The following is a 24,630-nucleotide window of genomic DNA, read 5'->3' as shown; positions in this document are numbered from 1 at the left end:
CAATAAGTTGGAAAAGAATAAAATCAAAGTAGTAATTAACCATTAGCCTCTATCTTATCCTACTAATACTGCGTCACCTCTTAAAGCTACACAGCTTTGTCAGGAATGTGTGTCTGTTTCCTGCAAAAGCAGTGGGCTTGAGTCAGCCCCCCCCCCCCCCCCCAACTCACCACCAATCCGATGTCTGTTGAATTGAAGCCTACAGCCTAAGTGAGAGCCTCCACCCTTTAGAAGCAACACCAACTATAGACATCTCCCCCCGCCCTCTAGCTAGAGCTTCTTGTCCACCCGCAGCCGCCCTCGACCCACGTACGTCCGTATCACCCTTCACAAAATTTTTTTGGGGTAAATCTCATGCTTCAAATAAGTGTTCGTTAGAGTAAGAGCATTAAGTAATCATCGAGGGTAAACCGAACTGCTTTCGCAGTCTTGTCGCCTCAGAACTCTGATCATTCCGTAATTTTTTTCTCAGAGGTTACGGTAAGGAGGACGCGAATTACTAATTGGACCCTCCATTTAAGTCTGCTCATGCTCCTGGATTCAGCTGGACATTTGATTGGACAGCCGGTGTAGTCTGGGCATCTTGTATTCTATGAAGACGCACGATAATTTATGAAAACGTCCCCGAAATCTTTGAGTTACGACATGTCTACCATTAACTATATTCGAGGACAGGCTCGTAAGCCTGCACTCGAGGTGTAAGGTAAACTTGTAAGGTAAACTTTACAAGTTACCGCGGCGAAGCATTTCACTTTTCAACAAACTTTGAAAAGGACAACCTGCACTTCTTACTCTAGGCTCCGCATCACGGCGCAAGATATACGTCAAAAGCAAAACCACGCAATTAGATTGCCGCCGTGGCACTGGTAGTTACGCTTTCCGTGAATGTGCAGTCGGCAGCAAACATTTGCGTTATGCTGATGCAGGAAAAGCACTTTTTTTGCAGCCTTCCCAAGGCCAATCACCTAAGGTCAGCGCAAGTATGATGGCACTCGCATTTTTCAAGCCAGTGCCAAGTGATTCGGTAGTCTTCACTGCAACAATTAGGTTCCCGAGCAGGTGCGCACCGTAAACGTTCCCTGCCGACAATACGCCTCTTTGGACGTGCATCTTGGAAGCAGGATCCAGAAGTTACGTACCGACCACGTGCAAGAATATGTGTTGGGTTTTCATGGGGCTGGTATTTATCTGACAGGCGTAGCGCCCAGCGTCGCTGTACTTGACATCGTGGATGAGAAGACTGGAAGAGTCGTTCTTTCTCATTAAAAACACTCGCCGGTTCCTTGTGATGAGGGTTGAATCTATGGCAAGAATAGCTGATTTGTCAGCATCAAGCCATCCTATCTGCACAGAAAAAAAAAAAAAACTATTAAATTGGCCACATTTATAATATCAACACTTGCGAAACACATTTTAGAAATTTTTAAAGAATGGTTCATTGCTGACTAAAAACTATGGAACGAATACCGTTACAAAAACGCATAAAAGAGTGCAACAAATAAAAAGATAGTACGCCAAAAGTCTCCAGAATGCAACTATGATTGCAAACGAGCCTTGCACCTCTTTCTTCGTCCGATACCAACTAGGCTCAATGTAAAGGTTCCTTAGTTGCCGTTTTATATTTGGCACTAGGGGTTTCAGAACTTTTATTCCCTACGGATACCATTACGTGAGTGTGAGTGTCTTCATGCGTTAAGAGGATGCCGTTGTTCTTTTTTGGATAATCCTCCTGTGAACGCTCCGCCGCACTGATCACTTCAAAGAGGGCGCAGAACACGTTGGTTTATGTGTTTTGTATAGAAACAGTGCACTTCATTGTTATTCTCTTAGGAAATCTTTAAACGAATAAATTCCTTCCTGCGCGAATAAAACAACAGAAGCGATACGCAGTACCTAGGCATATCACGGCACATACAAGGAACAAGTGAAAGGACAAGACAGAACTAACCCAATGTGAACCCAAGTTCCGGACGGTGCATTTCAGGGTAGCGCTCCGTCCGACAGGAACAGTGACATTTTGTCCGTCCACAAACTCTGGTGCTTCTGAGTTTCCTACGGTGTCCGCGTCATGAGGCGAAAACTGCGCGACGCTGGTAACTGCACGAAATGAAATGCAAAATGAAAATCTGTTCTATTAACAGATTCGAAATATAGGCTGACAGGACGCGTCGCAACGGCGCAACTACCGGCGCACAATATTCTGGGGTCCATTTTAAACAACAAGTATGGTGTTCCAGCATGTCAGAGTTAGGCTTAAGAATTCTATCATCCCATACTGTGATCGAAATTCGATGCCAAGAAATGTCAAATGTCATTGGAGGGTATTTCTTCGATGCAGCCTGATGAAGAGGTGGTGACCGAAGTTTACTTCATTAACCTACGCGTCCTGAGAAAGAGTGTTGTCATGAGCTGCGATCTACAGACCTCTCGATATATGATGCAGCAAGTACGAAGTTAAGTTTTTCTACCGTTTACTTTCTATATTTGCCTGTATTGTTCTATAATTCCTAGCTACTTCCGTCGCCCCACCGCTTGCATCTGGAGAGAGGTGCCACTCGTATACTTTTTTACTAGATCGGCTGCTGCTGTCGCAAATAATCGAAATGATCAATTAGCAAAGGAACCTATACGAAGGTTCTTCTAGTGTTGCTTTATTGATATTCAATTTTTACTGACATAAAAATATATGCTTTGATCTCAGCATCGAAAACTTTGTTTTAAGATGAAACAAGATAGAAACTTGTTTCTTGTATGAGCAGTCGCATTTCTCGATCCACAGATTCAGTTTGGGCTGCGGCAATCACTACATCTGGATTGGCGTTAGACCACGTATGGATAATACAAGCATGCAAAGAAACTCGCAACGAAGACAGCCGCTCGAGCAAGGCCCACGCAGTGAGGATAAAAGTGATCCTACAAAGCTCCATACATTGAAACAATAGGAAGTTGTCTAATATATAATATAATCAATCTACTTATTGCATTAATGTATGTTTTGCCTTTTGATGTGATGACAATGTTCTAAACAGTTCCCCCATCAAAGTCGCAATTATTGTGATCTTTCTTGTCTGCATAGGTGGCACTAAATGCATACCAGTTTTTTTCTCTCTCAGAGAAATTGAGGCGCAAGCACACAATTAATCATGTCAAAACCATAGAATCTAGTAAATAAAAACAAAAATTCTCTTACCGGCTGCACTCGCCAAGAGAAATGTAAACGACAGGCACGTCCGGCGCATTATTTTCGTCACGTCTCCCTGCCTATCCTAAATTTGCCTAAGTCAGGCCACTTATGTGAGCTCGGCTCTTTCTGCTCGAACAACTGCGGCCTCAGGCACACTCCATCTGGCTTCTGCCGCGTCCTTCCGCCTGAGCCTGCTTCTGGCAATAGGCGTGTCTAGAGGGTCGCGTGTATAGGGTGTCCCTGCTGCTTTATCAGGGATGAACCTGACACCTGTAACTCGCTGCTTTGAGATAGAAGCGAGTGCGATGCTTGTTGTGATGGTATAACTGTGTGGCCTGGATCAGCATATCGCACGGAAAGACAGCCGACGTCTCCGAGGTCAAGCACCCGAGGCTTCAGAAAGGGCTTTTTTCGAGAACATACCAACGCCCGTCCAGTAATCTCTCTTGTGCCCAAGCAAGTTTTTTGCACATGTTTATCAACAACACAAACTAAGACGGTGTTTGTTTGTACATGTCTGTTTTTATCTGCGTCCTATTTTTATTTTCGTTGTTGACGCATAATAAATGCTTACCACCTTGTCCGAATTTCAACTTTATCAACACTCATCTCTTCAACGCCTCCACCGCTCTACCGTCTTTCCTTCAATATAAAAAAAATGTTCGGGAAGGGCAAGTAGCAGCAGACATTTTTTAAAACTAACTTAAGAAGCGAAAGATTCTGCCTAGCTTTTAAGAATAAGAGCTACTGACGACAGACAGAGTAGATTGAGACCTAGATTGGGTCTCTCCCGCACCACTGATGTATCGCGGGTAGCTACTGACGACAGTCCCTTGTGAAGTCATCTCCTACATTTTGCTGCAGTCATATCCTTCTCGTACTTCACGAGCAGATATGCTGCTGTCATATCGCCGCCGTTTTGTTGTTGTACTTGTGTGCTTCTGATATATAGCCACTACCTACCAGCAAAGTTTTTATGAAGTTATAAAGCGTGAACCAGACAGCTGTTAACAAGTGAAGATAGATCGATGATTTCTTATTATTCGACATAGCACACTTATCCCAGAGAACGCCGGAAGTATTACAACATGCTCTGTTATATTACGTGCTGTTAGCACATGACATGCAGCGTTAGCCAATGCAGCGACTAATTATCAGGCATTTTCCCGTAGTAAGCCCGTTTTAGTTAAGTGGCACGGGGCGGGGTGCTTTGCTTTTGATTCTTTCTAGTAGGTCCCACCATACTAAAACTAGCAAAACCTGTTCTGTACTTCTGGGGAAAAAATATTCTGTACTTCTGTGCCACCCACGCAACCCATTTTAAATTAGAGCACTTGCCATAGGCGGAACATATTTTTGGAGTGCAACTTGCGCCAGTAATATAATCTGCAAATAAAAAATTTGCACTTAGGTGATTGAAAAACGAAGTTACGCCTACTGTGCAACACAGTGCTGTCCAAGTTATGTTTATGATATTATTATTTGTAGATCATTGATCTGCCAAAAACTGTGAGCCCGGAGTACAGCCTTTTAACCTCCACCATCAACTGTTTCCGTCTTCGCCCCCATCGTCTGCACTCATTGATCATCCTATAGCGTCAAATAGATAACAGTGGTCGCCTCTGGGCAGTTTATTGCTGACACGTCATTCACTCAGACGATATCGTTTACACGGAAGCCAAGTTAACGATGAACAGCATATGGCGAGCGCTGTCTTTTTTCTTTTATATAGTTCACCTCAATCTCATTTTTCAAGGAATGAAAGTATTGTTTCTGTGATTTTCAAGTGAGATGTTTGGCAGTGATGCGCATGTCCTCAATATGTCTTCACCATGAAGACAGGTACAGAACATTCTTCCAGCCACTGTGGTAACAGCGAGTGGAGGCTGTTATGCTAATTCGCCGGTACAACAGGATGGAGTCTTGAAAAAGCAAAAGAAAAACACACACTTATCTGCCGGCGTAGTTTGCGCTTCAACGCCCTTTTCTTGCTCTTGAGGCGCCAGATGGTGCGCGTGCTTTTTACGCTTCTATGTAATAACGTATTACAAAAATCAACAGCAGCATTTATCGAGATAATGTTGCCAGTTCTCTACAAGAATGCAGCCTGGATTCTGCAAGTTGAGGGCAATGACGCCGTGTTTTTAAAGCACGTTTGTGAGGTGGCGACTTTCTGCTAGACGTCGAGATTTGCGTACCAGTTACACACTTACCATCTGAGCACCTAAAGACCACACAGCTCTTCACTCATACGCTATAGACTTCACTAAACAACATTTAGCGTAAATAAGAGTAAAACATTTGAGTTTGAATATGAATCAACATGTAGAATGCATTCTGATATATCACGCGCATCTAGTGCGTACTGGTCTAAGAGTCAGCGACTATGGTCCTAGCTACTTCCGCTACAAGCTATCAGTAAGCGCATATACTGCGTCAGAAACGAGGATTTACCTTTGCATAAGCATGTGATGCTGGCTTCCTCAGATGTGTTTTTAAACGCTTTTGGCAATATGGTATGCAAGGTTGGTTCATGTAAGTTTTTGCGGCGGCCTTTGTCTGAGGGTCGTCAAGCGGCTTTCGCGCAGTCGTCCATATCAGTGTTCAAAAATCCACTTTGTCGACCCCAAATGCTGTATCTCCGTCATGCGCAGCGCGTTTGTTTACGGACATGTGATTACATTTTGTGCAGAGCCGCGTATGAATATCGTCGTCACGAGCAGTGAAGCTCGATCTTAAAATGGCGCAGCCAAACACCTTGAAACCCCTCTCGAAAAGAAAAACACAACTTCCGGAAATGACTGCATGGCGCGGCATGGTGCAGATGTGTGCAGTAGCGGCCATCGTAGTAATAAAAAAATCAGGCGAACACTTCAGCTCCTTCTTAAGATTACGACGTGACAGCATTAATAGCTATTTGCTACACTTTCTTTTAATTTGTGACCCTCTGTAATTACTCGCGATCATTAGCATACATCAACAGGCATATCTACACGCCGTAATACACCACTAGCAACGCAAGGTCTCCCTTTAGCCAAGTCGAACGAACGTGCCTGAATGGCTACCCAGGTGTTATAGACTCGATTCTGACCTGACTACTCCAGTTTTCTTCTCAGTATTTAATCTACCTTACATCCATATACGACTCGACTTATCGGTCATAATACCATATATATAGTCAAAATTTAAATTGAGTTTTACTCGTTTTCATTCCGCAAGTCATCGCGTCACGTGACTACCCTCTCTACCAATCCTGAGTTAGCACGATAACATCCATGGCGTTTTTTCAGAACGCCCGCTTTAACACTGTCGCGTTAAACAGCCGCCAGTAGCGGCGCGGCACATCCACCTCATTGCGGGAGCGCCATGGATAGATCGCAGGCGAGAGCGCTCTGCTCGGTGAACAACAAGTATGCGTGAGGCCACAGCCACAAACGTGCCGAAAGTCGAATACAGAACGAACATTGTCGGGACGGTGATATGGCAAACTTACTGCTCGACAAGATGCACAGTACCGCGGCCACATTTTTATACCTTGTAAAACAATCACTCTAAGCGGCTAGAAATCACAAGCAGTCATCGCACACGCATGCATTGAGGCATCATTTCGTTGATCATTGCATCCACCACAAAGCGTTCACCACTCGCCGAACCTTTCTTCTATGCGGCTACATATTTCCATGCGTGAAGGACCGATTTCAGTTTCTCACTGGTCCATTTGTAAAAGAAAATAAGTACCCACCTCATTGGATTCGAAATGGGCTTTTCGAGTACTTGAAGCACGCCGCAGTAGTGCTCGCTTGACACCAGTTTCCAAAGAGAGACGCTGATAATCTCTTCATCCGTGCAAGATGGGAAAGCAATATTCGTCTTCTCACCGGCTTTTCTGTAGCACACGAACATATCACTGTGTTCGCCAAGATTATGAGAGCAATGATCCATGGCCTTTCCGATAACAAGGAGCGCACGTGGCATGGGTTCGACAGAGCACGAGGTCCTCACATATTGCGTCCACTCCGTGCTGAAGCGCGACACAGTTGACATCTCTCGAAATGCACTTGGAGTTCGCTGAATGCTTTTATGCCTATGCTTGTCGCAGATTCTGGATGCTGCGAATGGCTGTGTTGCTGCTCTTGATGAAATTTCTGAGAATAATCGTGCCTAAAGCGCACAAGGCTGTTGCAAGACTGCGGTAAGCGAGGCACTTTGCAGCAGAGTTCGGAGGGGGGGGGGGCTTTTCCACAGGAGTGCGCGCGCGAGCGGCAGCAGAAGATCTGACACAGAAACAGACTCCCGCGTACCAAAGAACAGACGACACCTAATTAGTGAGAATCCAGGTGCGTAGCTGACAGTAGCACTGATTGTTAGCACTAGACAAAAGAAGGAGAACGAGGAATCGATTTAGTAAAATTCGGTGGATACCCTTCGATAGATGCATGAACAAAGAGGTACGGGAGAGTGAATAGCCGCACACAAACATATGTTGCACTGTCAGCAGACTTCCTCCAAAAGGTGATAAGGTCATGTCTGCTCATCTCCTCAACAGACTCACTGCCTTAAATTCTAAGCTGTTGTTCAGGCTCTTGTACGCATCAACCAGTGTCATTACTTCAGGACCGCTCTCACGCCTGTATCGAAACAGCCGTGAAAGGCCCAAGCGACAGACAAGCTATTTCCTGTACGAAGCTGAACAGACGAATTTGGCTCCCGAAGGAGCCCTTCATAACAATCTTGCGAGTCTGACATCGATGAAAGCGGTCTGCCGGCACATTAATGCTTCATACTGAAAACTGCGCGAAAAACGAAGACACAGAACGAGAAGGCATGACACGGGCGCCCAGTTTACCGTTCTTATTAACTACATTAATGCTCATCGCAATAACGCTGATCAGCTTACAGAGCCCGCCGTGAAATTCTTGTAAAAGTTCTTCATACTGTTCGCTCAAAATTATCTAGCGGATGTGCGCCTCCATGTACATGAGAAGAAAAGAACCACATCTAACTTTATCGTGTATATTTGATAAAATTGGTACCAAGACTGTTTTAAGCATGAAATGCTTTTAGCTCCCGTTGCCGGCAGTGTGGTGACGTCACGCCGAGACCGAGAGCCGTCATCCGGGCTCTGAATAAAAGGGAAGTTTATTCAACAGTGCAAACAAACAAAACATTGGAAACACACTCATGACTGACGGCAAAACAAATGTATACAAAGTGGGTGCCCACCCAGAAACACCATGACCTTATTTTAACAAAACGAGAACATCCGGGCACCGTACGAGACTTAACGAGATTTAACGAGACTGTCTAAGCCCTCCTACGCAACCGGCGCGCAAGCGCCGGTTGGTCTCCAAACGAGTCACAAAAAATAACTGCTGCCAGTGCCTTCTCAATGTTTATCAACATATCAGTCGAGCTGTGCGTTTGATAATGCACGGAATTATAATTTCCGATTTCTAATAACGCGTGCAAAAAGCACATACATGCCACAATATTTAAGCATGAAATGCTTTTAGCTCCCGTTGTCGGCCCTGTGGTGCGGTTCGGGTGTCCACCGAGATGACGGAATTACTGCGCCATTTCCTTTCCTCATAAAGCCTTGCGTTCAAATGGCAAGGCATCGCGCCGAACGGGTGGTGGCGTTCCTCCCTTCCTGTACGTGCGGTTCGGGTGTCCACCGAGATGACAGAGAATTACTGCGTAATTCCCTTTCCTCAAAAAGCGTCGCGTTCAAAGGGCAAGGCATCGCGCCGAACGAGTGGTGGCGTTCCTCCCTTCCTTTACGGTGCGGTACGGGTGTCCACCGAGATGGCAGAGAATTACTGCGCCATTTCCTTTTCTCATAAAGCCTTGCGTTCAAATGGCAAGGCATCGCGCCGAACGGGTGGTGGCGTTCCTCCCTTCCTGTACGGTGTGGTTCGGGTGTCCACCGAGATGACAGAAAATTACTGCTCCATTTCTTTTCCTTAAAAAGCGCTGCGTTCAAAGGGCGAGGCATCGCGCCGAACGGGTGGTCGCGTTCCTCCCTTCCTTTACGGTGCGGTTCGGGTGTCCACCGAGATGGCAGAGAATTACTGCGTTATTTCCTTTCCTCATAAAGCCTTGCGTTCAAATGGCAAGGCATCGCGCCGAACGGGTGGTGGCGTTCCTCCCTTCCTGTACGGTGCGGTTCGGGTGTCCACCGAGATGATAGAGAATTACTGCGTAATTTCCTTTCCTCAAAAAGCGTCGCGTTCAAAGGGCAAGGCATCGCGCCGAACGGGTGGTGGCGTTCCTCCCTTCCTTTACGGTGCGGTTCGGGTGTCCACCGAGATGGCAGAGAATTACTGCGCCTTTCCTTTCCTCATAAAGCCTTGCGTTCAAATGGCAAGGCATCGCGCCGAACGGGTGGTGGCGTTCCTCCCTTCTTTTACGGTGCAGTTCGGGTGTCCACCGAGATGGCAGAGAATTACTGCGCCATTTCCTTTCCTCATAAAGCCTTGCGTTCAAATGGCAAGGCATCGCGCCGAACGGGTGGTGGCGTTCCTCCCTTCCTTTACGGTGCGGTTCGGGTGTCCACCGAGATGACGGAGAATTACTGCGCCATTACCTTTCCTCATAAAGCCTTGCGTTCAAATGGCAAGGCAACGCGCCGAACGGGTGGTGGCGTTCCTCCCTTCCTGTACGGTGCGGTTCGGGTGTCCACCGAGATGGCAGAGAATTACTGCCCCATTTCCTTTCCTCATAAAGCCTTGCGTTCAAATGGCAAGGCATCACGCCGAACGGGTGGTGGCGTTCCTCCCTTCCTTTACGGTGCTGTTCGGGTGTCCACCGAGATGACAGAGAATTACTGCGTAATTTCCTTTCCTCAAAAAGCGCCGCGTTCAAAGGGCAAGGCATCGCGCCGAACGGGTGGTGGCGTTCCTCCCTTCCTTTACGGTGCGGTTCGGGTGTCCACCGAGATGGCAGAGAATTACTGCGCCATTTCCTTTCCTCATAAAGCCTTCGTTCAAATGGCAAGGCATCGCGCCGAACGGGTGGTGGCGTTCCTCCCTTCCTGTACGGTGCGGTTCGGGTTTCCACCGAGATGACAGAGAATTACTGCGTAATTTCCTTTCCTCAAAAAGCGTCGCGTTCAAAGGGCGAGGCATCGCGCCGAACGGGTGGTGGCGTTCCGTGGACTGCCTGGTAGCGCTACAACACACAGTCGCGTTCCTCTCCTAAAAGCGAAGCTTAAGCGTCATTAATTAGCAGGTAATTAGTGTTTACTCATTAATCAATAATTAGTCACTAATTACTAATTTTCCCTTACTTCGTCATCAATTATGTGTGACGTAACCGAGTGGTGACGTCACCAGTGTCACATAGGCAAAGTGGTACAAATAACCGAGGAATGAAAACAACGATTACAAAGATGAAAGGCAAACAGAAACCGGATACAGCTGACGAGGCAGAGCGGAAGAGATTCCCCAGACACACACAGGAAACGATTGCGTCCACATGGACCAGTGCACAGTATGTGTGGTGTGGTGTGTTGAACACTAGACCCATTTCAAGATTTTCATTAGTACCATCTACAACCAATGTGTTATGCCCGTAAACATTTCATGCTTACTCTACTCTCGGTTACGGGAGAGGCAGAGATTTTTTTTGAAAGCGCTTAAACACGACGTCATCGTCCCGGTGGAATTCATAGGATAACTGATGTGCCACAGCGCTCACAAACTTGACTTCAAAAAGCATTTCCCTGGGTAATGTCCTCACGCGCTATATGTCGTAAGAGGAATAAACGAGCATAGGCTTCGTGGGAGATGACTTCGATGCGGACATAATGCCCACAAAGGATGAGTTCGCTTGACCGGACGTTGGTAAATGCAGTAAAATATGCACACCAGCCAAACTAGAATTTGAACTACACTTGCTCTTCGACGTACTAACATCACTGTGCTCTGAAACGGAACTCTAAACTGTTCGCATACGAAGCCACAAATATCCCCGATGTGGAGTCATCTATAGGCCTTGAGTAAACTCTTCTCCTCGATGTGCGATCTTCATCTCGATGTGCGAAGGAGCCTAGTGAGAGAAAACTTCCACCATGAAAAAAAAAATTTATTTTCTCTTAGTGGTTGCAGCAGTTTACATTAATTTTGGCTGCCATGTGTGGAAATTCAGTTTTGCTTGGCAGCCAGTGCCGTACCGATAGCGCCGTTTCGTGGTGACCTTTGACGGAGAAGAAAATCTCAAAATTTCCATTTAGAAAGTGACACATTCAATCAATGTGCACCTTGTGTCTTGGAACCAAAACATCTCCATATTTTATTTCATCCTAATTAAGCCCTTTCTCTCTCTATTTGTCTCCGAAACGGAATTCGAGGCGGGAAAATGCAAGCAATACGCCTAAGCCAAAACTACGAGAGCGTCAGAAATATAGCAGTGGTTGCCATCCAGCATTTTCTCATAATTCACAACACACAATTAACATTTTACGAAGGCGGTGTTTTTTGTTTGAAGGACCCAAGACCAGAAACATCATTTTAGAATAGGTGTTTTGCTATACACATGCAACCAGAAGGTAGAACAGTCTGACTAGTTTAACATAAAAAGTAAGTCGGGAAAAATCACTTTTTGCAGACCAATGATTTTTAAAATAAAATCAACAGGCCGTGGCAAGAAACGCCTGGTGGCTGTCAAATGATTGAGCTGCATAGACCGCCTCCAGCATTATAGGTACAGAACACATGGACGCTTAGAAGAGTAATGCAGTATGTACAGTACGGGAAAAGGTTAATGGGACGACCATAATGACTTATCCACTCCCGCTTGTGTCAGTGCGGTAGGGGCCGCTATTTGTTCTTTTACGCAGTCACGCCATCGGCGAGGTTAAAGGAACATTGAGGAAAAGTTTGAATTCCACAGTACCGAAGGATAACATTAGCACGAAGAAGCCAAATTCACTGAAACCGTCTATTTTCTGAGCTATGAAAGGGAAAGCAATGAAATACAGGAGCCATTCCCACCCGCTGTATTCACAAGGTAACTACGGTGGCGTTAAGATCTTTTTGCGCACAGATCGCACAGCCTATGTTACAGTGACTTCAAAAAATGTCACTGAGTCCTCTCGTTGCTCACATGAAAAATTTTATTCCTGTGGCGGGCGAATTTCCAAATTCCAATTACTCATAAATCAATGAGTCTCGCTGCCGTGTGAAGCAATAACATAGCCAGAAAGACTCACATAATCAATTTTCGCTCAGAACTAGCATTTAATTAATGGAGTAGTCCTCAGTGTCCGTTTAAGGCATAGTCGGCTGCCATTTCTGGGGCCTTCCATTCCGTGACTGGTACGGCTATATGTGCACGTTTAAATCTGGCTCCACTTCCGCTCCACATGAACTGGGACACAATATTTTTGCTGTAAGGGATGTTTAAGGCGAATAACTTGAATGGTACGAGGAATATCTTTCGTTTGTGTTTGGTGTTTTGAGGCAGAACGAGGGCAATAATGCTGTCGACAAAGGCTTTTATGAAACATGCATTGCTGAATTTGTTTCCGTCCTGATGCTACTGGTTCACTCCAGTTAAAATCCTCACGAAGCATGTCTGCTTATTTTATTGGTAGTCAGTTGCCCCTGCAGGTCTAAGGATTGCGAATTTCTACGGCGCAAGGTCATCTGGGCCGAAAGAGTGCCATGGCACGAGGTGTTTTTGTCTTCTCAAGGTGAGTTCAAAGACCCCTTTCCCAAACATTTCAGCCAAAAGAAGCCGAGCACCGTGTAGGGAAAAGTGTGCACCCACTGTATCAGCGATGAATCCCCAGGCGGCACTGGGGATCGAACCCAGCACCTCCCGTGTGCGAGGCGGAATGTCGCTTGCCGTACTTTAAAGCATCACAAGGATAAAATAACACCCTATAAAGCCAGCAACAACAAGCGGCAAACATGTTTGTTAATCTTGCAAGCAGCGGGAAATATCTGCGCACAAATATACGGGGTTTCGAATTTTCATCTCACTGACTCACGGCTTGAAATGATGCACTTCTGGTAAAACAAAGCCATTATTTTGTGTTGAGTGTGCATCCTCGGTTATTGCGGCACTCGCAAGGAAACCTCAAAATGAATAGTCCTATCGAATATGAGTCATTTTAAATGCAGGAAGATAGCATCAATAACACAAGAATAGCACCTCCGGCATTTTACCATAGCGAAGAAATATGCAAAGGTTGGTTCTCAACCTGTTCTCAAAGGGTTGGTTCTCAAACTGTGCTGATACGAATAGGCTGTATTTTTGAGCATTCATTATACAAGACCGAATCTTTTGCGCAGGTGGTCTGAAATACCGTACCGTTCCAGCTGTAATAAAATAATAAGAAATTTTAACTATGACACTATTATACCTCGAATGGAGTAGGGATGTAAACCTGCGAAGTTTATATTGCGCCTGAACTGCATAAACTGCCTATGTACAAGTGTATGACCGAGGGTGCGCAAAGTAAACCATTCAACAATGGCTTTCCCTCGTTTCTTTTTACGCAGTCTGCATTAGAATGACAGCTGTCTGAAATCTTGCAAAGATGGATCTTCCCCGCTATGCGAGCGTTAATTCAAAAGGGTCAATATAGTTTACCGCACTAGGGGCTGTAAATACAGAGTAACACAGCAGGGTCCTTGTTTGCTAACTTTTGTTCTACGCTAATACAGGTCGGCAAACTCTGTCCCCTTCGGTTTCCTCCTGCTGCAAATCAGGACAAACGTTGCACCGTTGAATCTTGCCTGCAGCACTGCGAATGCAATGCACTGGACCTGTGGAGCATTTAGCCGAGCTGCATTCTCTTCAACAGGTAACTGGCCTCTACGACGTTGCTGCCGCCGTTCTCTATTACGTCATCTGTACGGTTCAGCTAAGTAAATGTTCATTGTGGTTCGTGCCTTACATAGCTTCAGCGCGATAATCTGGCTAATAACTGCGCAGTTTTGCTTTCCAGTTGGCTACGTCGCACTCGAGAACATAATAGTGTCGCTGTAATATTTTAGAGCGTAGCTGTTATGCACCAGTTCTTGAGTTGTGCGGCGTGCCTTGACGTTGCCCTGGGGGTATAATAATGAACGAGCTCATCGGAGGATAAAAGAGCGAACGCAGAGCGTAGCAGAGAAAGAAAGAGAGCGATAGCGAAGATAGCGCGAGGACGAAAGCGGAGCAGGAGGAACGGCGGCTGCAAGAAGAGTGGAGAACAGCAGTGCGCCTGCCATCTGCTTGACGATGACCTCAGGGATAAAGTATGAATCACTCTCCAGAGATGGCGCCACTGTCAGTGCCGCCGGCTGTTTCCTGCTATGGCGATAGCGAAGAGAGCGCGAGGAAGAAAACGGCGAAAGAGCGAACGACGGCAGCGCCACAGGTAGGAAACTTTGTGCAGTTTCGGTTTCAACTACTTCAGCCCGCCTGGTGACTGGAGACGTGATGTTTAGAAAATTATAAATCGTACACATTCACGCAGCCCGACCGGCTAGGGCGATTGTCGAATTGCCCGTGGCACCGGAAGACGACGCAGCTTTGTTATCGCCGGCGGTGGTTCGAATACTGCTCAGGGATGGGGTGTCAAGGGTACCAAGGCAACGACAGACGCTCCAGTTGGCCTTCGTCCGGCTGCTACGGGAAGAGTTGGAGCCTAAGGCTGGACTGATTTTATTGGCTGGACGACAGTTTATATCTAAGTTTCCTACCCCTGGCAGCGTGAAGGGGAATGAAGAGCGCGCTGGTCATTCGCCCGCGATATTCGCTTTCCAAAATGCCTCAAATTTGTTTATGACCTGTTTGGAATGTCTGACTAAATTTTTCTTCAGTTTGCATCTGCACCAAACTCTGGCCAGTCCCTCAACATGGGTATCTGGAATTGCTTCACAGGCAACAACAACGGTATTCTCAACGTCGGCGGAACGCTATGCGCGATTCCCACGTCTGAAGTCAGAGTCGCCTCCGTTCGGCACTGCATGTTGTGTACGCGGACGCATGCGGTTCCACTACTCAAGCCGCTGAGGTGAACATTTGCGTTGTTGAGTAGCGTGAACACCGGCTAATTCTTCGTGGTATTCTTCGCTGCTTTGTGGTGCGATCCCGATGACGCTCTTCTCTTTGCACTCATGCAACCAACGGGCATAGGAAAGTTTTTCGGGCAGTAGAGTTGCGGGAAAAAACTTATTTCTATGCGTGTAAGCAAAGCAGCTCAATAAAAGCCTAGAAGGATGAGGGAGATGCATGCTCCAGCAGCTGGAATATATACCAGCCTACAGTCTATCGAGTCGATGCAGAATTTGTTTTCCTTCCACCAATCAGTGTACGTCACGTTTTTCGTCGATACTGCACGTCGGGATCTTTTTGTCGCCGCCGGGAGCACTCTCTCTCTCCGGCGCGCAGCTATGGATCAGTGTAAGTGATTCTCATAGCCTCCCGTATTCGAGCGCGCTGGGCCACCGAGCAGTGAGACCCTCCTTCGGTCATGCCGCGAAGTATAGGACTGGCGCTGTAGACTACCCTCTTGCAGTATCGCTAACAAAGTCGTACCCTTTATTGCGCAGAAGCTTCCACCGACACCTCCTCACCTGCGCGAGGCTGTGTATAGAGCACGGTGTAAGCTATGTCTTCCCACCCTGGTGTAGAGTAGAGCAGGTGCGCCGACTCCACCACTGATTTCGCAGCGAAGGCAGCAAGCGCCACCAACGCCATCCATCGGGTGCGCCTCGCACCCCTGTTATGCGCAGCAGAACAGAGTAGTAGGAGTCACGAGTCCATCGCTTGCAGAAGCCGTCACCGAAAAGCAACCGCTGTAAAACAATTTGCCGGTGGTTTAGCATTGCTAATCCCGAAATATAGTCCGAAAGCACTTTTTTTGCAGATTTATAACACCGCCACGTGCCCTCTTTGCGAAATGTAACCGAGCAACAGGTTTTTCCTTCTCAACCGCATAACGGAGCCTTTACAGCACCCCTCAAGAAGAAAAGATGTCATAACATGACGAGGATGGCTCAGCTTACTTTACTCAGAATCTGAGCTTAAGGGCTGCCATAAGTGTTTCGCTACGCAGCTAAGAAACAAACCCCCTGTGCCCGGTTACTTTTGGCAAAGACTGTATCTGATAAAGCGACACAGGCGTCCGCTGACCAAAGGACCCAGTTATGCGCCTTTTATGTCTCAAAATCTACGGCCTGCAACGCTGAACGATTTAAACGGCGAATGAACCATTTTACCCTTTTATTCTTACCCTCAGGAAAGGTAAAAATATGTGAAAGAATGAGAGAGGTTACCCGCACCAACAACGCTTTGGCAGGCTTAACTCCAGTTCAAGATATATAAACAAGAGGTAAATGCTCCAACGAAAAAAAAAACAATTTAAAGGGAAAATCAGAGCAGTAAAAAAAGAAACTCACAGGAGGAAACTAAAGGCACATCACAGTCAAAGTCACAGTCACAGGCAGACAGGCAAAGCACACCGTGCAGTCCGTGAAATAAAAAATTAATAAAAATTAGAAACCAAAGTCACAGTATAGCCATGGTCTCAGTAACAATCAAGACAAAGCACAGAGTGGCGGGCGCAACGAAAATAAGGGAAGAAAACACATAATCAAAAGAAAACAATACCAAACCAAAGTCACAACACAGTCAAGGTCACAGTCACAGTCGTACAGTCAAAGCACATTATACAAGCCACGACTTAACCGCCTATGCTCAACAAAGGAGCACGGAGCCCCCCTCGCCGGCGGCCTGCGCCGCGTTTCTGCTAAGACGTTGTCAATGCCAACGCCACGTACCTCAAAGCTCGATTGAGGTGTCGCAGTGACCCAGGGAACCAGTTATGCGCCTTTCCTTTCGTGACTTTTTCCCTCAGGTGAAGGTAGGTGAAGACGGTGATCTGCAATGCACAACGCTAGACTGGGACAGTTTGACACGGGTCGTGACCGGCTGCCGTGACTGTATAGTGCTCTCGTGCAGTGGCCAGCGAAGCTAATCTGTTCACCCCGCCGAGGATTCCAAACTCAGTCGCTGCAATATTTATTTGCGCAGGTATCTGAGGGGCTTGAGACAGACAACTTTTTCTGGATTGCTCGTGAAACTGGAAAAGGCAAGAAACCTCCTTACGCTTAAGCCGCAATAACATATGGACACCCACCCTAAGTACTGAACAGACCGAAGCACGCATGGGTACGTGTGTGTGTGCGTGCATGCGGATATGTTGATCCCCGCCCAAAGGAGCTATGGCATTAGGCTCTAGAACATCGTACTTATGGGGTGTGACATGGAACCAGAGTCTGCAAGGCAGCAGCGCTTGGTAATGAAACCTTCCCCTAATCAAGGCTTGACCCTCTACTGGGCTTCTCGAATAGACTGAGTGCTTTTGGACCCGACAAATATCGCTGATCACGGTAACCCCGGCACCTGGTAAGTATTGCCGAGGATTTAGCCGCAAACGAGCTGTACTCCAAGAATTCCTCCACAATAGGGACGGACCGGACTTAATCGCACTACAAGAGACACAAACCAATAGCAAGCTAGCTGGATATCAATCTTTTTCATCGGGGGGTGAAACGCTTGGAGTCACGACTCTCGTCAAACGAAATATTACGGTTGTCCAGCACGATACCCCAGTCACAAATGTCACACACGTGCTAGTCGAATTAATTCCGCCTAGGAAACCTGACCACAGTCTGTTTGTGCTGAATGTCTATAGCAGCCCAAAGTTACGGAAAGCAAGCTTTGGCCCGCTCTTTCAGGCGACCCTGAAACTTGCAGGCAATCACCCCGTCATTTTCACGGGAGACTTTAATGCCCAACACCCGGCTTGGGGGTACCCACAGGAGGACATTAAAGGTCGAAAATTGTGGCTCACCGCACAACAGTGTGGGTTGACTCTTCTTACAGACCCAGTAGTCCCCACCCGCTGCGGCAACAGTGTTTCCAGGGATACGACTCCCGATCTGACTTTTGCTAAAAATTCGGGCACTCCGACATGGATAAACACTCAACAAAATTTCGGCAGCGATCTCTACATATTGGAAATAGTGGCTTCAACTGGCCCCAAGCGTCTTAGCGCTCGAGCTCCCGCCCTTGCCGATTGGGACATGTTCCGCGCTAAAAGGGCCGCCCGAGAAGCTGATACCCCCGATATACTAGACATAGATGTCTGGGCACAGGATATTTGTCAAGATACCAAGGCAGCCACCCGTACGTTAGAGCAGGCTGACCACCTGGAGATTGCGGACAGCCGGCTTCTTCACCTATGGGAGGCAAAGAGAGGACTCGAGAACCGACTCAAACGACAGCGGTGGAACCGCAATCTGCGCAGAAGAATAGCTAGGCTAAACAAGGAGATCGAGGATCATGCGGTCAAACTTACTCAGCAAACCTGGGAGGACATATGCAACCGCATGGATCACAATATGGGAGTCTCGAAGACTTGGACCTTGCTCCGTCATCTACTTGACCCTGCAGGTAGCAAAACCACCCAGAGGCAGAACCTGCAAAAGCTTGTGCATGCATACGCAGGCACACAAGAGGACCTTTTCCTTGAACTTAAAGACAGATATATTGGGAATGCTCCTATCCAAGCTTTCCCAGATTATGTTGGTCCGGAAAACACGCAGCCCGACTCCCCGATTACTGTGGATGAGGTTAGGGCAGAGATTGCCAGGCTAAACTGTAAATCCGCCTCTGGCCCAGATGCAGTATCCAACAAGATCCTCCGCAACCTAGATGAACAGTCGCTACAATCACTAACTGAGTATATGCAGAAATGCTGGTCGGAGGGCTCAATCCCACAAATATGGAAAACGGCAGAGATCATTCTCATTCCAAAACCCGGGAAGGCACTCAGCCTTGAGAACCTCAGGCCAATTTCGCTCACGTCTTGTGTGGGTAAGCTCATGGAGCTCATACCCGCCTCAACCGGTTTATGGAGGAGAACGAGTTTTAGCCCCCAACCATGATTGGCTTTCGACCAAAACTTTCTACGCAGGATGTAATGCTTCAGCTCAAACATCAGATTATTGAGGCAAAAACGCGGGACACCAGAATAATTCTTGGACTCGACCTGGAAAAGGCCTTTGACAATGTCAGACATGATGCGATCTTGGAGAACCTTCATGAACTCGGGGTGGGAGCCCGCACCTTCAACTATATCCGCGACTTTCTCTCAGGTAGAAAGGCGCATTTTCAAGTAGGAGGTCTCCACTCGCGTGACTTCCCCCCCGGCAACAAGGGCACCCCGCAGGGATCGGTCCTGTCACCCTTTTTCTTCAACGTTGCAATGTTGAAAATTCCACACCAATTAGCGCAGATCCCGCAACTCCACCACAGCCTCTATGCTGACGATATCACCTTGTGGACCTCCGAGGGCAGTGATGCCGAAACCGAAGAGAGATTCCAGCGTGCCATCGATATCGTGGGGAGCTATGTAGACCCCAGGGGGCTGCGGTTCTCTCCAGCCAAATCTGTATTTCTCATATTCCGCAAAATCAGATCCCTTGCGCAACCCCCACCGGCCATCGAACTCAGTATTTGCGGAGTCCCCATTCCTCGAGTACCCAAAATTAAAATCTTGGGCCTAATTCTACAACAACACGACTTCAATGGTGACGTAATTCAGAAGCTTCAGGGAACCTCGCAGCAAATTATGCGACTCATTCGCCGCATTAGTAACCGCCACTCGGGCTTGAGGAAAAGCAATACTCTCCGTTTAGTACAAGCCTTTGTGATCAGCCGCATCGCTTACGTATGCCCTTACCTACATGGTGGAAAAAACAGCGCAAACTTAGACAGAAAACACAGAAAAGAGGGGAGACACTACAAGCGCTGACTCGCAACTAAGGTTTATTAGAAAGAACAGAACACAATATATACAAAAAACCACCCACGACTGCGTACGTCATAACAGATTACGTGCAAGCGTGCAAGATAATCTAAACAGAAGCATCGCGTTTTCTGTCTAAGTTTGCGCTGTTTTTTCCACCATGAATTCACACCAACTAGCCCAAATGTCTGCCTTACCTACATCTCAAGTCAGCTGAAAAAGAGAAAGTGGAAGCCATAATCAGAAAATGCGTCAAACAGGCAGTTGGGCTACCCATGCACACAGCGACTAAGAAAGTCTTAGGTATCGGTCTTCATAACACCCTAAATGAGATTATTGAAGCGGTAACCGTCTCGCAGTACGAACGACTAACGGCCACACCAACTGGCAGACACACTCTGTCCACACTCGGCATAACATACGAACGACAAGGCGGACCAACAACTGACCTTCCCAAACATATACGCCAGCTTCTGGTCATTCCTCCACTACCTCGGAACATGCACCCCGATGTCCACGCTGAACGTCGTGCAGAGAGAGCCAAATCATTAGGCAAACGCTTCCTTAATGATACCTCTGTGGCATATGTTGATGCAGCAGATTTTTCGGCTGAAAAGATGGTAGCTGTGGTCACCACGGAATGTGGTACACTCATAACGGGGGGCACTATACGCACTCAGCACACACATGTTGGAGAAGAAACAGCCATTGCTCTAGCCATTGCGGGATCCTCGGCAGAAACCATTGTCAGCGACTCAAAATTGGCAATACGTAACTACACGTTTGGAAGAATCTCTCCACAGACAGCACGGATTCTGCTAAATTATCAGCCCACGCGGCGCATTCGCCTAATGTGGACGCCTGCTCATGCCTCCCTTGCTGGTAATGCGCCGGCTCATAACCTAGCTGGAGAACTGTCCCGCCGAGCTGGGTCGTGCAGTCCACCCGCCCTATACTCCGGCAAGGACAGGTTGTTTTCTTACAGAGAAATCCTGCAGCACTACAGGCTTGCAAGACTCAGATTTCCCCCAGCAGATAAAACGCTTTCCAAGCAACAGGCGAAAGCCTGGCGTAAGCTTCAAACTAAAACCTATCCAAATCCCCAATTGTGTAGCTTCTATTCGGATGGACTGTACTCAGAAAAATGCAAAAATTGTGATGCGAAAGCCGATCTAAATCATATGATCTGGAACTGCCCGCAGTCCCTACCCGCGAGTTGCTTCATTACCGACTCTGATCATTGGGAGGCTCTATTGCTCAGCCCCGACCCGGGGACACAGATCAAGCTCCTCCAGCTGGCTGAAGACGCCGCCGCTGCCCAAGGGATAGCGGCCGCCGTTTAAGCGGGGGGCGACTTCGGGTCGCTCCTCTATATCCGCTGGAAATAAAGTTCCACCACCACCACCAACCAATATCGCATTAAGCACGACATTTTCATGAGCACTGTTAACTAAACAGGCGGTCATACTAATTAATTATAAATATTCCTTAAAATTACATGCGTCGCACCACAAGAGTGCGTTAAGTCTCAAATAAAAATAAAAGTATTATCAGTGGCGAAATTACTTCAGACTTTTGAGAATATTATGTAAAGAATTTGTTTTACAGCTTAAGCAAACAGCCTGTTGTTGACAACAGAATGGCGAGGCAATGAAAATGTTTTTATGACGAAGGAAACTTCAGCTGCACCTAAAGCTGACGCTCTCTCGCAGCGCTCGAGACTATAGCAGCCTCGTTGATTTTGTTGACGTTATCAGCAGCCTTGCGCAGAAAAAAAAAGAGAAAATATCGTCGCATTTCGAAGTGCTACACACAAGGCGTATTTAGTTGCGCCGTGCATTCGTTGTAGAAATGTGAAGGTTCAGTGGAAGCTTTATTTAAGAGTCATGAACAATGTACACAATCAATAACCGCCACGCAGCGACACAGCATATGCTCCTTTAATTCACCGAATACTCAAAACCGCAACCGCTGTTCTCCAATCGGATAAGCAAGACCGTACGAAAACTAAATAGTCGTACTGTAAAGTTACGCCCATCTTCTTTTCGGAGTCGTCCATGGACTCATTTCTACTTGGTCCGCCCTTCTTTCTTTTTGACTCGGCATAGATTTAGGTGTAAATTCGCCATCGTGCTATGTGAGAAATAAGCCTCCAAAAACAAGTACCACGCCATTTCTAAATACTCATTGGGCACACTTTCATCGATAACAGCCATCGCTTCCCTGTTACACCACTCTCTAAAGCCACACACACACAAAAAAAATCGCTATTTACACTGAGCGGACGTGTGAAAGCACCGGGTGGAATTGCGTCTTATAGTACAGCTCCCGCTGAGGAGATGATTTATATTTGCTAGAACTTAGATGTATTGGCTCCAGGGTGTCCTATGCCAACGAGCCAAAAAAGAAAATGCCGCCTTGCTACCTCTCGCCTCTGGTATACCTGTCGGCAACAGCGAACCATATCGGTCTTAAATGTCAGTACGCTAAGTGGAACCTGGTTCTAAAAGAAAACAACCTGAAAAAAAAAGACGGAATGACCATGGTTCCACACAGCTTTCATCGTATAAGTTTAAGCTCCATTGAAATAGAAAAGCACCCTTCACTCCCCTCAGCATGCGAGAGAACCGTTCGAGGGAGACTTTTGAGCTGGAACTTATGAGGAACCAAGCCAGTTTTTCAGAACCCAAGACTGGCATAGCTCGAAAGAATGGTTAAATTTCACCGTTCATAGATTGAAATAACAAGTGGTGACTTAGCAATATAAGGCACCAGCCTTGCACGTTACTAGATACATAGTGGCGGGGTTTCGAATCCAGTTCCGAAGAACTTTTCTCGCATATGAAAGCTTGAAAGAGAAAAATTTATGTTTGATTTGCTTCATTTTCGGCGTTGATTTCGCCTTAATTTCAAAAACGATATTCGTATGAGATGCGAGGATGGGAGCTAAAATGATGTAATGCCTAACTGCTTCGTTACGGTATTCGGGCAGCAAATTCATGGTTAACATTGTAATTCCTAAGCGACACATTTTGTGCGGCGTGCAGTTCGGTGACCGTTTGTTGTTCGAGTCGAACGTCAATGCTGTGAACTTTACCGAACCTCGTGTTCACAGAACAGCCGGCAAGACAAACCCGAGAAACAAAGAAATCACTGCACTATTCGACACATTCTTTGGATTACAGCGCTTTCTGCCCTACCCAAAGGTTCTCGCTCCTAAAACCTATATTTGCAATTCTCTTTGAATTATGAACATGGTGTCTTGCACGGACCCCATTTTTTTTTAAAGAACAGTTGTAATTGAACGGAAGTGAAGACTAAACTCTAACTGCGTTTTATTCTGATTTTTCTTTCTTCTATGCCCATCGCGTCAGTGGTAGTACACACTATGTCTGACAATATATAAGCCGCGGACAATGAAGCCTTTTTCCGGCCGTTTTGCGTGCGCAACGTGTTTTTGTAATTATTGTTCTTTCGACGTCTGTAATTTCACTTCCTGCTCTCCCTGCGAGGTGTGCTCCCGATTCAGGGTAGTAAGTAAACAAATAAACACGCGAAACCTCTGGACCTGGGTTTCTCTCCATCTTCTTGAAAAGTCGAAGCTCCGCAAGCGAAGTCCTGCTGCTCGGTATTTCATTTCTTTGCACTTTTATGCCCGCATACCTTGTGAGCACTATGCAGAGTGGAGGATTAAAAATTCTACTACGTAAGCAACGATGAGAACTAACGAGCAACAGTAGGCTGACTAGGGCGATGTATTCATACAACTAGAATGCTGAATCACCAAATAGAGCGCGAAAACGACATCCGTCATAAGCAGCTTCTCTTAACCTGATCTGAAAACCTGAAGCAGCTAGCTTCGATGATGTTTGCTTTCATCTCCTGCCGAAAGCGCACGTGTCATGAGCATGACTACACGATCTTCACGTCGTGACCCCGCTGATACTTTTACGCGTTCCCTTTTAGCTTTTCCTCCTGCTTCCAAACCTCGCAGCGACGATGTTGTACGCTTCACAATTGAATTTCGAGGAATCCAAGCAATCCATTATAGTGCGATTGCATTTCGAAGAAGCTGTGCTATGTCAGCAACACGGTCTCTTGTGTTGTTTTTTACGCAGTGGATAATGTAGAAAGCATGTAGGACTCTTCATAGCTTCGCGGTAAGCAACGCTCTGTAAATTAACACTTCAAATGCGCTGTGTCTAAAACAACGCTATGTGCCGAACACAACGCGCTATGTGTCTAACACAACGCTTTGTGTCTAAAAGTGTTTTTCGTGCGTAGGGTACGTACCATGACACAAGTACCATAATGGATGCGGGAAGGACATGGTGATGCAATGCTATCCCGCGCAAAACCAGATGAAGTGCCACATCATCATTCTTTGTGCCCCGTCGACGGCCGCCGCATTTCGCTGAAGGCGAAGCTCAAAACGTCCGCAGGCGTGAAAAAAACCCAGGTTTTGTAAATTAATCCGAGGCCCTCCACTACCACGTTGCTCATATCCCACGTGCCGCATCGGGGCGTTAAACTACCCGTAGTAAAGTACCTGTAACCTTCGACGCTATCTCTTGCTGTATACCTTGGTGTTCGTTTTTGATTCCCGCCCTCTCACTACTCAATCAATGCATAA

The 24,630-nt window shown here is 46.8% G+C and overlaps 1 protein-coding gene across 1 annotated transcript in view; it reads right to left on the bottom strand.

Moving 5' to 3' along the window:
• LOC149343450 (hemicentin-2-like) overlaps positions 1 to 3,245 on the bottom strand; it is a 58,378-nt gene extending 55,133 nt beyond the window's left edge. Inside the window, exons 1-3 of the mRNA XM_089542392.1 lie at positions 3,191 to 3,245; positions 1,949 to 2,097; positions 1,140 to 1,344 (exon numbers count right to left, since the gene is read on the bottom strand). Of these exons, the coding sequence (XP_089398518.1) occupies positions 1,140 to 1,344; positions 1,949 to 2,097; positions 3,191 to 3,239 (403 nt within the window). The 5' untranslated portion in view covers positions 3,240 to 3,245. The remainder of the gene's footprint in view (positions 1 to 1,139; positions 1,345 to 1,948; positions 2,098 to 3,190) is intronic.
• Positions 3,246 to 24,630: the final 21,385 nt, after the last annotated feature.

Source organism: Amblyomma mixtum, chromosome 5 (genome assembly GCF_055824585.1).
Source record: "Amblyomma mixtum isolate Tamu chromosome 5, ASM5582458v1, whole genome shotgun sequence".
In the NCBI taxonomy this organism is placed as follows: domain Eukaryota; kingdom Metazoa; phylum Arthropoda; class Arachnida; order Ixodida; family Ixodidae; genus Amblyomma; species Amblyomma mixtum.
The sequence above is the reverse complement of the archived record's forward strand: the minus strand, read 5'-3'. Positions and strand labels throughout refer to the sequence as shown.